The sequence below is a fragment of the Arachis duranensis genome, chromosome 10 (genome assembly GCF_000817695.3).
Source record: "Arachis duranensis cultivar V14167 chromosome 10, aradu.V14167.gnm2.J7QH, whole genome shotgun sequence".
Taxonomy (NCBI): Eukaryota; Viridiplantae; Streptophyta; class Magnoliopsida; order Fabales; family Fabaceae; genus Arachis; species Arachis duranensis.
In genome coordinates this window covers 83,286,084-83,300,445 of record NC_029781.3, presented here as the reverse complement: position 1 = coordinate 83,300,445, position 14,362 = coordinate 83,286,084, and the positions used below count along the sequence as shown (strand labels likewise).

The 14,362-nt window shown below is 28.7% G+C and overlaps 1 protein-coding gene across 1 annotated transcript; it reads left to right on the top strand.

The window, feature by feature from the left end:
• Positions 1-11,627: 11,627 nt before the first annotated feature.
• Positions 11,628-13,352, top strand: LOC107470478 (probable CCR4-associated factor 1 homolog 7). Its single transcript, XM_016089875.3, has 3 exons — positions 11,628-11,879; positions 12,016-12,078; positions 12,221-13,352. Exon 3 carries the CDS (start codon positions 12,273-12,275, stop codon positions 13,092-13,094), a length of 822 nt encoding a protein of 273 aa, XP_015945361.1. The 5' UTR covers positions 11,628-11,879; positions 12,016-12,078; positions 12,221-12,272; the 3' UTR covers positions 13,095-13,352.
• The last annotated feature ends 1,010 nt before the right edge of the window (positions 13,353-14,362 follow it).

Below are 14,362 nucleotides of genomic sequence, written 5' to 3'. Positions count from 1 at the left end.
AATAAAAAAATTTATAAATAACAAAATTACCCTTTTTATAAATAATTCTTTTAAATAAAAATATATAAAATTAAAAAGCTGCTGTCGCCATCGCCGTCGCGAGCTAGGGAGAGAGCCTTGGCTTCTGCACCGCCGCATTCTCGCCACTGCTTCTCGCTGACTCGCCGCTTCTACTTCTTGCTTTGATCTTTGTTTCTGCTTTGTCTTCTGCTTCTTCTGGGTTTGCTTGAGTGCTTTTGCTTCTGCATCTTCTACTTTGTCTTCTACTTTCTGCCTCTGTTTGAGTGCTTCTGCTTCTGCTTCTTCTGGGTTCTGCATCTTCTGGGTTCTTCTTCCTTTTCGTTATTGTATGTTGATTTGTTGAATCTAGATTTGAATAATGGATTTGTTCATCATAATCCCTAATTTTCTAATCTGGTTTTGTTAGTTTTGTTCTTGTTATGATTTTTTTATTTCTGCTTCTACTTCTTGGTTTTGTGCTTGAGCTTTTCCTTCTCTTTTGTATTGATTTTTTATGCTTTCTACTTCTGCTTGTGTTAGTGCTAGTGCTGGTGCTGGTGCCGGTGCTAGTAAAGATGTTGGTAGTAGTGAGGGTATTTTTGTCTGAAAAAATTAAAAGGACGATTTTAATACGAAAAAAAACGTTAAGGACGATTCTAAATAAAAAATTAAATGAGGGATGGTTTCGATTCTCACCCTCAACGTTAGGGACCAAAACAATACTTATCCCTTATTATAATTAAGGTTTAATTACACTATTGGTCCTTATAGTTTCATAAAATTTTTAATTAGGTCTCTGTACTTTTTTTTTCTTTTAATTGAGTCTTTGTTCCAAATTTTTTTTAATTGGATCCCTACATTTTTTTCCTTTTTATATGGGTCCGCATATGTCATGTTCTTTATTACACGCGCTTTATCTTGTTCTCCTCTCCCGCGCTTCTTCATCTGCTTCTCCCCTGTGCTTCTTCTTCTTCTTCTTCTTCTTCTTCTTCTTCTTCTTCTTCTTCTTCTTCTTCTTCTTCAAATACACGCATATGTCATGTTTTTCTTTCGAATTCACGTATACCTCCTCCTCCTCCAGTCCTCCACTTCCTCCTCCTCCTCCTCCTCACGCACGCAGATTCTTCTTCTGCTTCTCTTCCTCCTCATCCTCCTTCTCTTCTTCTTCTTCTTCCCCTGCGCTTCTTCTTCTTCTTCTTTCAAATACACGCATACGTCATGTTCTTCTTTCAAATTCACGTATACCTCCTCCTCCTTCTTCTCCTCCTCCTCCTCACACATGCTTCTCCTCTTTTATTATCGTCATCACCAACAACACAAACATTATTTTTTCAATTGAATTGAATGGAATGCAATTGCTCAATTGAATTGAATGAACGCAGGTGTTCTGAATCTGAATTGCATTGAATTGATAATCTCTAAATTGTAGGCAAAGGTGTTTCAAATTTGATTTTATATAATGGATTATGTTTCGTTCAGTCAGTACTATACAATTGTTTCACCATGACTACTAGGTTCGATTCATTATGTAGAAAGTTGTTTGAATTTGATTTTATATAATGGATTATGTTTCGTTCACTCAGCACTATACAATTGTTTCACCATGAGTACGTATTCGGTTCATTATGTAGAAAGCTGTTAGAATTTGATTTTATATAATGGATTATGTTTTGTTCACTCAGTACTATACAATTGTTTCAACATGAGTACTGTGTTCGGTTCATTATGCAGAAAGCTGTCTAAATTTGATTTTATATAATGAATTATATTTCGTTCAATCAATACTATACAATTATTTTACCATGATTACGTGTTCGGTTCATTATGCAAAAAACTGTTCGAATTTGAATTTATATAATGGATATGTTTCATTCATTTAGTACTATATAATTGTTTCACCATAATAACATGTTCGGTTCATTTATGTTATACACAATTCAAAACTCTTCCTCCTCACCTTCTACTGTTTTTTCACTAGGGAGAGAAGGAGGAAAAGACAAAAAAATACAGCAGCAACAACAATAAAAGAATGAGGATAAGGAGAAAACATGTGAAGAAGAATGAACGCGAGAAAGAAGGAGGAGAATGAGAAGGAGGAGGAACGCGAAGAAAGTGAAGAAGACGCTCCATGCATAAACGAAAGTGAGAAGAAGAAGAAGAAGAAGAAGAAGAAGAAAAAGAAGAAGAAGAAGAAGAAGAAGAAGAACAAAAAAAGCGCGTGATCTAAAATTGCTTGAATGAGCTTAGAAGCCAAAATTGCTTGGATGTAGAGAATATCTCATAACTATTTGTTTTTAAAATAGCTAATCAAATTATCTAGAATTAAATAAAGTTTTCTTTCTATTATAAAATATATCAATCCTACTATATTACTATTGTATGAATCTATAATTACTTTTAGTTAATTGTATAAGTTAATGTTAAAAAACATTAATATGAAAGAAAATTATCATTTTAAAAATAAACAGTGGTAAATTATTTTTGGATAAATCACTAAAAATGCATCTAAATTATTTTATTGTTGATAAAAATATTTTCAAAGTTTGTTATCGACAAAAATATTATCAAATTATTTTAAAATACGACAAAAATGCATACTCATGAATTGAGATGTTATGTGTTAACGTAAAAAAGTGACGTAGCAAATTAAACTTTTATTATGACAAATAAGACTCTAACATTCGCAAGTGAGCCATGTCATGTTTTTTCGCTAATAAAACAAATTTCTAATCATAGGTTCATATCTACACTATTTTGGCGTATTTTTCAAATTATTTAAAAATATTTTTGTCGAAATAAAATTTAGGAATATTTTTGTTTGCCAATAAAATTTAGATATATTTTTGGTGGTTTACTCCTTTATTTATCATACACAAATCATGCATAATTATAATTAATTATTTTTAAGATAGATCATCAAATTATTTTTGTATTAATTAAAATTTTTTTTCTATTTTAAAGTATATCAATCCTTTTATATTACTATTGTATGTATGGATGCATAATTATTTTAATCAATTACGTAAAATTAATGTTAAGAAATATTTATATTAAAAGAAGTTATCATTTAAAAGAAAATTGTCATAAATTATTAATATTATAAACCAATCTTGCAAAATTATAATTATTTGCTTTTAAAATAGATAATCAAATCTATTTAGTATTAATTAAAAATTTGTTTTCCTATTTTAAAGTATAACAATCCTATTATACTATTATATTATATGAATATCGAATTATTTTAATCAATTAAGTAAAATTAATGTTAAAAACATTACTATGAAAGAAAAATTATCATCTAAAAGAAAATTGTTATACATTAACTAGATTATATATTAATTATGCATAATTAAAATTATTTGTTCTTAAAATAAATAATAATCAAATTAATGTTTTATTAATTAAAATTTTCTTTTTCTATTTTAAAGTAGATGAATCCTATCATTATTAATGTTATATGAATGTATATTTATAATTGACAATATTTTACATAATTACAATACTTTGCTTCATTATCATTATTCCTATTATTTAAATTATTAATACACAAAAATTAAATTCTTTAATTAGTTGTACTACAATTTGTTATTAATGTTACAATAAAATATCTATATAGAAAGGAAAAATGTATTTTTTTTAAATAGAAAAAAATGTATTATTAGTTGTACTTTGGTTTTTATTAGTGTTTTGCTTTGAACCAAATTATGCATAGTTATAATTATTTGTTCTTAAGATAAATCATCAAATTAATTTAACATTGATTAAAAATTTGTTTTTTATTTTAAAATATATCAACCTTCTTATACTATGATTGTATTGATGCATAATTATTTTAATCAATTATGTAAAATTAATGTTAAAAAATATTAATAAAAAAAACTATCATTTAAAAAAATTATCGTATATTATATAAACTATAAAAAATATACTCGAATAATTTTTTCATTAACAAAAATATACTTAAATTTTGTTATCGACAAAAATACTCTCAAATAATTTAAAAGTTCTACAAAAATGCCTAAATTTTTTTTTTGTAATTTAATCCAAAATTTTATAAGAATATTTAGATAACTATTACACACAAAAAACAGGATAAAAAAAATTGATCTCAATATTTTTATTAATTTTAAAAGTATTATTGGTTGTTGAAAAAAATCACAAAAAATATATACTTAGCAAAAAATTATCAAATTTTATAGATAAAAATATCTTATTTTTTTAATAATACTTGCAAAAAATTCATCAAAATTTAATCTATAAAGTATTTTTTGAGAATATATATTTAATGGGTATTTTTGCCGTATTTTAAAATTATTTAAACATATTTTTGTCAATAACAAAATTTAAGTGCATTTTTATTAGCGACAAAATTATTCAAGTGCATTTTTGGTGGTTTATCCTAATTAATATTATAAACCAATCATGCATAATTATAATTATTTATTCTTAAAATAGATAATTAAATTAATTTAACATTAACTATTTTTTTCTATTTTAAAGTAGATCAATCTTATCATTGTTATTATTATATAAACTAATGTTGGAGGTATACAAAAAATAGTTTTTAAATAGGAATTATCATGGTATAATACTAGATTACGAGGGGTATGAATGTTGTACAAGTATATGGTGAGATCTATTAAATACGAATATTTTGTTGAATTATCATATTTGAGTGTCGATCATATTTTAGAAATGATACTCATCGATACTTGTCTGACATGTATGTCTGTTGTGTCCAATTGTGTTTTAATAAAAAATAAAAAAATTTTCGAATACACTTAAACACACCTAAATATTATCACGTGTCAGCATGTCTAACCTTTATTCTTAACATGTATTTTTAAAATAAATTTAATAAATAGCATATAATATTATTTATTAAAATAAAAATATTTTAAATATTTTATATAATAAAAATAAGACATTAAAAATAATAACAAATTAATTGATATTTTAATATTAATAAAATATTATTATGATTTATCTAAAAAATATTTTATATTTTATATATATGCATGTTTTCGTATTTCATCAAATTTTAAAATAAGTGTTAATATATTCTATTATATATCGTATTCTGTGTTGAGAAATGTTAGAAAATCAGCAGAAATTGTGATGTATATATAGCCATCAATTAGTCATTATTAATATTTTTAATAGTATAAAATGATATCTAACAATATAAAATTACTCATTTTTCTTTTAATAATTAAATACTGGCCAAATTTCAATAAAAATACTGGCCCTAAACTTTCTCTTCTATGTTTATATCAGTGTTGGTGGATGATATGGTGAGACACACCCTTCTCGCACGATGAGAGTTCCTAAGACATGCATATAGTCTCTTCTCGCGAAAAGCAAGAAGGCTCGTTCGCTGAGCAAAAGAATCTCTCTTAATTTTAACTTCACATTGCATTACTCTATTTTTATTTTTATTTTTTTTTTCATAGTCAAACACAACTCCATAAAAATTTGATTAAATCTTCTCGTCCACTACGAAAAGACCCAAATTCGCCATATCAGGACATAAAACCACTCAGTCTCATATTGGGACATATCTCTAAAAATATTTTTATGTCAAAATTTTTGCCCAACAATAAAAATTAAAGTTTTGGTTTCTTGCAAAAAATAATATATACACACATTTTTTTTATAGAAATTGATATTTATTTATTGTATACTACATTTTTTATTTAAGTTAAATATTTTGTTAATTTTTTATTATATACTTTTATGTAATTTTTGAAAAAAAATATATAAAAATTTAAAATTAAATAAATCAATAAATCATTTTTTATTAGATATATCTAAAATATTGTTCTATTGCGTCTCTGTCTCCTAAGCCTCCAGGTTTATGAACTTTAGATTCTAATCTTCACCCACTCAGGTCGTTCTTAGCTCTTCCTTCATCGGTCTCTCTTATTTTTTTGTGGAGGGATAATAAGTGCTTAATCATCATTGATCTATTCTTTTTCTGGGTGTTCTAATTTAGATATCGTGTATCCATTTTTTAGGTAATCATCTGTTATGGTTGGGTATTGAATTTCAAATTAACGACAACAGTGTCAATGTTTTGGGGTTTACTTAAAATCAGTGTGATTTGAGACTAAATGTGAGGTCCAAATTTTTTTATTAGTAGGATATTTCGACGTCTCTTCTGGCAAAGTGATGTCATCCAAGCTCTTTGGAGAGATTGGAGAGTGATACCTACAAAGAATTCTAATGTTCAAGTTAGCAATAATTTTTAGCAAATTTTTAGTAGATTTGGAATTAAAAAATACCTTAACTTGCTAAGAAAATTTATATAATAAAGAAGATAAGTTTGTTATCTTTTTATAACTTATCCACCTGACTCGGTGGTTATTCGTCCTTTTATATAGAGGTGGTTGAGATCTCATATTTAAATATATGTTTGGTTTGGTAAATTTTTTTGAAAAGGTGCTTGCACTTTTTAAAAGTACGATCATTTCGTTATGTAATTGGTAAATAAAAAAGGCGATCTGCTTGTGCTTGTAGCTTTTAGTGTGTGTTTGGATTGTAGTTGGTCAAACTGGAATTTGAATAGAAGTGATTTTATAAAATTGATTTTGGGTCGAAGTAAGTTTGTGTCAACATGATTTATGTTTGGCAACTCTATACTAAAATTGATTTTGATAAAATAAATATTGTTTGGATAATATTAGTTAAAATCACCTTTAGATAGATAATTACTAAAAAGGACATGACATTAAATTATAATGTTATTTTTTTATATATATTTAAATTTTTTTACATTTTTTTCTCATATATTTTTATATAATATATTTTTAGCATTTTTAGTACTCTTTTTTAATATTCTATAATTTTTTGTTATTATTATTATTTATGGTTAATTTTTTTGTTTAAATTATTTTACCTAATGGGATCAATAAATTATATTATAAAAAGATAATAATAAATATAATGCACAAAAATTATCATTATAAAAATATATAATGTCAAATAAAAAATTAGTAAAAAATATAAATAATAAATAATAGAAAAAAAAGCTCATGTAAAGAGAAATAATAAGAATTTTATAAGTAATACAATAATATGTATAAAGGATAAAGTTGGTAAAAAAAAAAATAAAGGTTAAATGTCAATGGCTAAAAGTCAGTTAGTGCAACGTAGAAGCTAGAAATTCTTCTTCTTGTAAACGTGGTTTTGTAACCAAAATCACTTCTGCATTTGTAGATAGAAAAATTAGCCAAACCAAAAATGGAAGCGTTCAAAAAGTTGTAAGTGCTTTTTCTCTTTCAATGCCAAACACATCCTTAAAAATTAGGGATATTTTTGAAAGTACCTAAACAAAACTTTTTAAAATTAAATTGTACTTATCAAAATTAAAAAATCTAATATAACTCTATATAATAATAAATATCTAAAATTACCCTTATTAATTATTAACACTAAATTTCATTTATTTTTTCGCATACTTTTTGCCGATTGAGTTCTCGTATATTTTTTATTTTTTATTCTAACCTTCACAAATTTCATGCATATCACACACCAGCTATGAACTTCTTCTATTTGTATCTTTTTTTTTTTGCCTCTTTTTTTAGGGAGGTCAAAAATACTAAAAAAATTAAATACAAAAAAAAATTAGTTGCTTTTTCATACTTGAGCTAACAGATAAAGATCTATTCCTTCTTCAGAATTACAAGTTTAATCTTAAAATAAAATACAAGGTAAACATTAAGTTAGTGTTGAAGTAATAATAATATCAAAGTGATTACATTTTAATTTGAAATTGAGAAATTATTCATTGCTTCTCATAATTTTTTTCTTGCAAGTGATGTTAATTAATTTATTCTATTGCTTCCTTTATAATATATTTGATTCGTGTATTGTTATTGGGCTATTATAATAGAATAATATTGAATAAAATATCGTTTTTATTTCTAACGTTTGGGATAAGTGCTAAAGTTGTGCCTAACGCTTAAAACGTTCTATCTAAATCTTTAAGGTTTTAAAATTGGCTCAATGTTATTCTACCATTAGAGATATGTTAACAGAATTGACAATGGGATAAAATTAAGAAGATTTTGAAATGTTAAGGACTTAAATAGAACGAAAACGTTGAGGACAAAAACGATACATAGAAATAAAATTTTAATTTTATCATTCAATAATATCAATTTTTTACTGTACATAGTATTCAATTATTTTTTAATCACATCTAAATAAATTACACTTAATCACGTTACTTTCATTTTAAATAAATTTATTTTTTTATAATTTTATATTTAAAAATTTTTAGTCATAATGAAATATTTGTAAAATGACTAATACATAAACTTGCGAAAAAAGAAAAAAATTGATATATATACAATAAAGTATAAATTGTACTTTTTATCTCTAATGTATCGAAATTCTTTAATGTTTAATTTAATTAAACTTTATTTTTAATTTTATTTTTCAATAATATCAAATTTTTATGGTAAATAATTATTCAATTATTTTCTTAATTTTGTTCTTAATCACATTACTTTTTAAATGAATTTATTTTTTATTAAGAGTAAAATTAAAAAAATAAATTAAGTAATTTTTTGTTCGTAAAAAAATTAAAATTATAAAAAAAGATTAAAATTTATTAAAAATAAAATAATTAAAATTATTATCTCGCACGTTTTACATATATTATATAATTAAATAAGATAAAGTTTAATTTATATAATATTTTATTAAATTTAAAATTGACAATTTGATCAACATTTTATCAGTTGAATTAAATTTATCACTTCAATATTTTTTATTAATTGCAAGAGGTATGTAAGTTTTTAACATTACAATACAATATAACAGCCGAATCATAATAATTACACGACGTGATTTAATTAGTTGTTATTATTACCATAATTATTTTTCCAAGTTTATTAAAAATTAAAATTATTGAAATTATTTAATTTTACTCTTAATAAAAAATAAATTCACTTAAAAAAATTTATGATAACTAAAAATCTTTAAGAGTAAAATTATAAAAAAATTAATTTATTTAGAATGAAAGTAACGCGATTAAGTATAATTTACTTAGATTTAATTAAAAAATAATTGAATACTATGTACAGTAAAAAATTGATATTATTGAAGGATAAAATTTAAATTTATTTCTATGTATCATTTTTTTCTCCAACATTTTCATCCTATTTAAGTCCTTAACGTTTCAAAATCGTCTCAATTTTGTTCCGCCATCAATTCTGTTAACGGATCCCTAACGGCAGGACAACATTGAGTTAATTTTGAAACGTTAGGAATTTAAATAGGACGATTTAAACATTAGGGACAACTTTGAGACTTACTCCAAACATTAAAAACAAAAACGATACTATACTCAAATAATATTTTATATTTATTAGTCTTATTAAATAATAACAATGCTGTATAAAGTCCATTATTCAATTACACACAATAAGTTTTAGGTATTTCTGATATAAAAATTCATGATTCTCTTTGTTTTCAATCCTCCGATTCTTGATGATCTTATGAAATAATTTTTCAATATTTATATTATATGAAATTCTAAAGTTTGAAAAGTAATTATTTTTCATTATAGATACATTTATTATGATCTTTTTCATTTTTAAAAGATATTTTATTAAATATAAATGACGTGAATTAAAAATTATTTTTATTTTAATTTTATTAAATGCAGGTGCTACAACTTTTAAAAGAGAGGTTTCATAAGTTATGTTAGAAAAGTAAAATCATTATCAAATTAAGTTTAAGTCGTATAAATGAGATCGGATGTATGAGAAGAGTGATTTTAGATTCTGAAGTGGGTCTTAAACGCTTAAGGAAAAGTATTGGGTACCATAAGTCAATCTGCTCACTTTTGATAACTCAATTAATAATTTTAAAATTCAAAAAATGACATTAATGAGAAATTTGAATAATAATAATTGTGTTGAGTAATCGTCCACAATGTCATTGTGATCAATGTCTGTCTTCCTCCTAGACCCATGATCGCAACCCACACCTCTTTAAGTGCTGTCGTTATCGACGTACTTGCGCCGTCACCGTATCACCGAAAACATCTCCATTAACAGATACATTCAATACAAAAAAGATATATCCATAACCACAAAAGACAGAGACGCATCTAAAAAAAGCTTCCAAAAAAGACACAGTCATCAGAAGACACGACAACAGAGGGGGAAGAACCTGCACGACGCGTCTTGGAGGCGGTGCTGGTTGCGACTGTACCGACGTGTTGGTGTGCGGCGCAGCGACGGACCACTTGGGATGGTTCGCGGAGTGGATAACGTTGTCTTCAACAGAGAGGAGTCGCGGCCGATAGCTTCGTCGTCTTCCTTGCATGGTGACTCGGGTTGTCGTCGCTAGCATCTTGTAGCGGATGGATGCTCGAGTCGAGGCTACCGGTGCGGTTGTGCGAAGGTTGACGGTGTGCGGGGCTCTCTTTAGTGATGGTTCTAGTTGTCATCTCCAGTGTTTTGTCGTGGGGGGACGCTCGTCGGCACCGGTAGGGGGCGGTGGCGCAGCTGTCCAGGATTTGTGGGCACTGTGAGTGAGATGGGAGAAGAGAAGGAGAGGGGGTGCGACACAGTTGCTTAGGTTAGGATTAAGTTGGGATAATTTTTTTTTATGTTAGTGGATTTTGGGCCTAGTCCAATAAGAGTTGGCAGCAGTTGTAAGATTCTATATTGGTTATCTAGTGGGATTGAATTCTTAATTGTTTTGAGAGATATTACTCAATTCGGTCCCTTAACTTACACGCGAGTCTTACTTTAGTTCCAAAAATTTCGATTACCTCTATTTGGTCTCCAAACTTTGTAAATGTGACTCATGTTAGCCCTTAGAATAATTTTGGACCCACAAACGTTAATGAAACACTTATGTGGACAATCAAATGCTATGTTAGGCTCTGTAAAACGATATTATTTTTGTTTTGGCATTCAAATAGCTCAACAAAATATTCATAAGTGATTTATTGAAATTTTTTTTCCTAAAATAGACGATTCAGTGTCATTTTTAAACTATTTAAATGCTAAAACTAAAACAATGTTATTTTACAAATTTTAACATGATATTTAGTTGTTTATGTTAATTTTTTATGCCAAAAATTGTCCTAGACCAATATAAATTATATTTATAAAATTTAAAGATTAAAAAAATAAATTAAAATTTACATATAAATTCAAAAATTAAATTAAATATTAGTTCTTGTTTTGAGCCTAATCTTGAGTTATGGACAAAAGTATGAACAAATATAAAACAATATATTTTCGGTATTGTAAATATATACACTTATTTGAGCTATCAAAGAGCAAAACACATAGATCTCAAGACCGAAATAGGTTGCGCTCCAAGGATTCAAACATCAATAAATTAATTAATAATTAGCACTGTGGTAATATGGGTATAGGGTTTAATATTAAAGGTTACTAAGAAAAAATGCTAAGCATATCATGTCAATCAATCAAATCCGGTATCCCATATATCTAATCGAATAAACTATTAGGAAATAAAAAATAAAAAATAAAAAATAAAAAATCATATATTAAAAAAAAAGAAATAAAAGAGAAGGTCGGTGAATTTTGCTTGAGGACATATGTTAACGACTGGCATTATATTGTCGCATCGCGTATTGGCCGAGCCAAGTTGTAAACGACACCCCCCGTGCAGTTGTTGGTAACCAAAACGACCCCACCCCTCTTCTCTCTCACACGCATTACATATCAGGGTCTCAACCCTCGCCCTTGCGCTCCTCTTCCCTGACCATTTCTTCTTCTTATCGCCTCCTCCGTTGACCTGTCACTTCCCATCCTCCGAACCTAAAATCTCCGATTCAAACTTTCAGATCCGCCAACTTCAACCTTCGTTCACGCAACTTCAAGGTTTGATTCTTCACTCTGCAGTTTCGAGCCACTTCTTTTTTCTCTCTCTCTCTCTAGGGTTCATACTTCAACCCTACTTCACTTCCGAACTCTTTGTAGCTACTTCTCGTGGCCTAACGCTTCTTTCCCGTGTCAGATCTCGTTGAATCTCCACCGGCAACTCACGATTTGCAGCTCTTTCCGCTGAAATCCCCTTCAGGTTTCGCGATTTTTCATTTCTCTGTTTCTCCGCTTGTTGATCTGTTTGTTCGTTATTACGCGGAACGAAATACGCGTGATTTTCGTTGCGGATTTGCTAGTTTTTTGAGATCTGAACGGCTTCCTCGTGTTTTTGCTTGCAGATCTGGGTTTGTCTTCCATTTTCATCGATCTGTTAGGGTTTTCTAGTTGGACATGTCGATTTTACCGAAAGGCGATTCGGTTCAAATCAGGGAGGTATGGAACGATAACCTAGAGGAGGAGTTCGCTTTGATCCGTGAAATCGTTGACGAATACAACTATGTCGCCATGGATACAGAGTTCCCCGGTGTTGTTCTTCGTCCCGTTGGGAACTTCAAGAATATCAATGACTACAACTACCAGACCTTGAAGGACAACGTTGACATGTTGAAGCTGATCCAATTAGGTCTCACTTTCTCTGACGAGCACGGCAACCTCCCCACCTGTGGCACTGAGAGCTCCTGCATCTGGCAATTCAACTTCCGTGAGTTCAACATCAGCGAGGACATCTTCGCCAGCGATTCGATCGAGCTTCTGCGCCAATGTGGCATTGATTTCAAGAAGAACAACGAAAAAGGTATTGATGTGAACCGGTTCGGGGAGCTTCTCATGTCATCGGGGATCGTGTTGAACGATAGTGTGAGTTGGGTAACCTTCCATAGCGGTTACGACTTCGGTTACCTCCTCAAGCTGTTGACGTGCCGAAGCTTGCCGGATACGCAGGCAGGGTTCTTTGAACTGATCAAGATGTATTTCCCGATGTTGTATGATATCAAGCATTTGATGAAGTTCTGCAACAGTCTCCATGGTGGGTTGAACAAGCTCGCGGAGTTGTTGGATGTTGAGAGAGTTGGTGTGTGCCATCAAGCTGGATCGGATAGCTTACTCACTTCTTGTACATTTAGAAAGTTGAGGGATACATTTTTCAGTGGCTCCACAGAGAAATATGCTGGTGTCTTGTATGGTTTAGGTGTTGAGAATGGACAAACTAATTGAAAGAAAGAAATTATAATTGGTTGTAGAGTAAGAAGAGTAAGTCTAAGTGTGAGTCCTTTTTTTTTTCTCTCTTTTTCTTTCTTACTTGTGTACACTTTCTGCCAAAAAGAATGGTTGTTGTTTACCTGTAACATTTCTCATCCTTGTTTGGAACTGTAACTGAAAAAAACCTTAGCTGGTTTTGTTAGCCCTTTGAGTTCTTTGTAAATCACTTAAGTTTAGTCCTTCAATAATAATTTATGATGATGATTCCTTTTAGTTTTAGCTTGTTTACTTGTAATCATTGTGACCCTGATTTTTTCTAAGTCTCTGTTCCTCATTGCAAGAATCAGAACAGTCTGAACTCTGAACATGTAAATCCAAAATTTGTCGCAGTAAAGTGATGTCTAGTCATGTGTCGGAGGAATCTTTCTTTATATCAAAGATGAAGTATTCATTATTTTTACTTTATTGTCCTTTAGGTTATGCTCTGCATTCTGCAATTGTGTGGTTCGGTGTGTAAGCTGTAATAAGCTACACGGATTTGGCGATGTGGTGGAAGCACAGCATGCTACGCAGGAATACAGTGTAAACCATGAAAGAATATGTATTGGCCAGTGGTCACACAACTCACAGTGCTTGTAAGTTATAATTGGTTTACTCGTGGGAGACGTGGTATTTCAGTATTTGTTTGCAATTTGCATCGGATAGCCGGTCTGTATGCTATAGAGAGAGTAGCAGGGGAAGTGTCCCAACACTGGATTTGCCTAAATTTGAGCTATAGTTAGCCCCAAAAGAAAACAGTAAAAAGAAGAGGGGGTGGGAGAGAAATGCGAAATCTGAGTCGAGTATGCAATCGGGGTTTTTGCACAGTTGTAACTTGGATCCATGTATACTAATTACTAAACATCTATTTAGAATTACAAAAAAAAAAGACAGAAAAAAAAGGCTAACTGATTATCAACAGCTAACGATTTCTCATAAGTATACGAATAGTTAATAACTCCATTTCAACTTTTTCTTCGTTTACAAAAGAAAAGAGAATATCAAAAATGAACTAGAGTATGAAAAAATTGTTCATGACCTAAATTTTTTGTTTAAGAATAAACATTTTATTCATCAACCAAAATGAAGTCCAAAAATGAAAAATCTGTATATTACATGTGTATGTATTTTGATAATCAAATTTACATGTGTACATAAATTTACGACTTAATTAAACCTGGTTAAAAAATATTTGTTTCACCTAGTATTTCTTAATAACGTATTGAATTATTGATAATCGATCA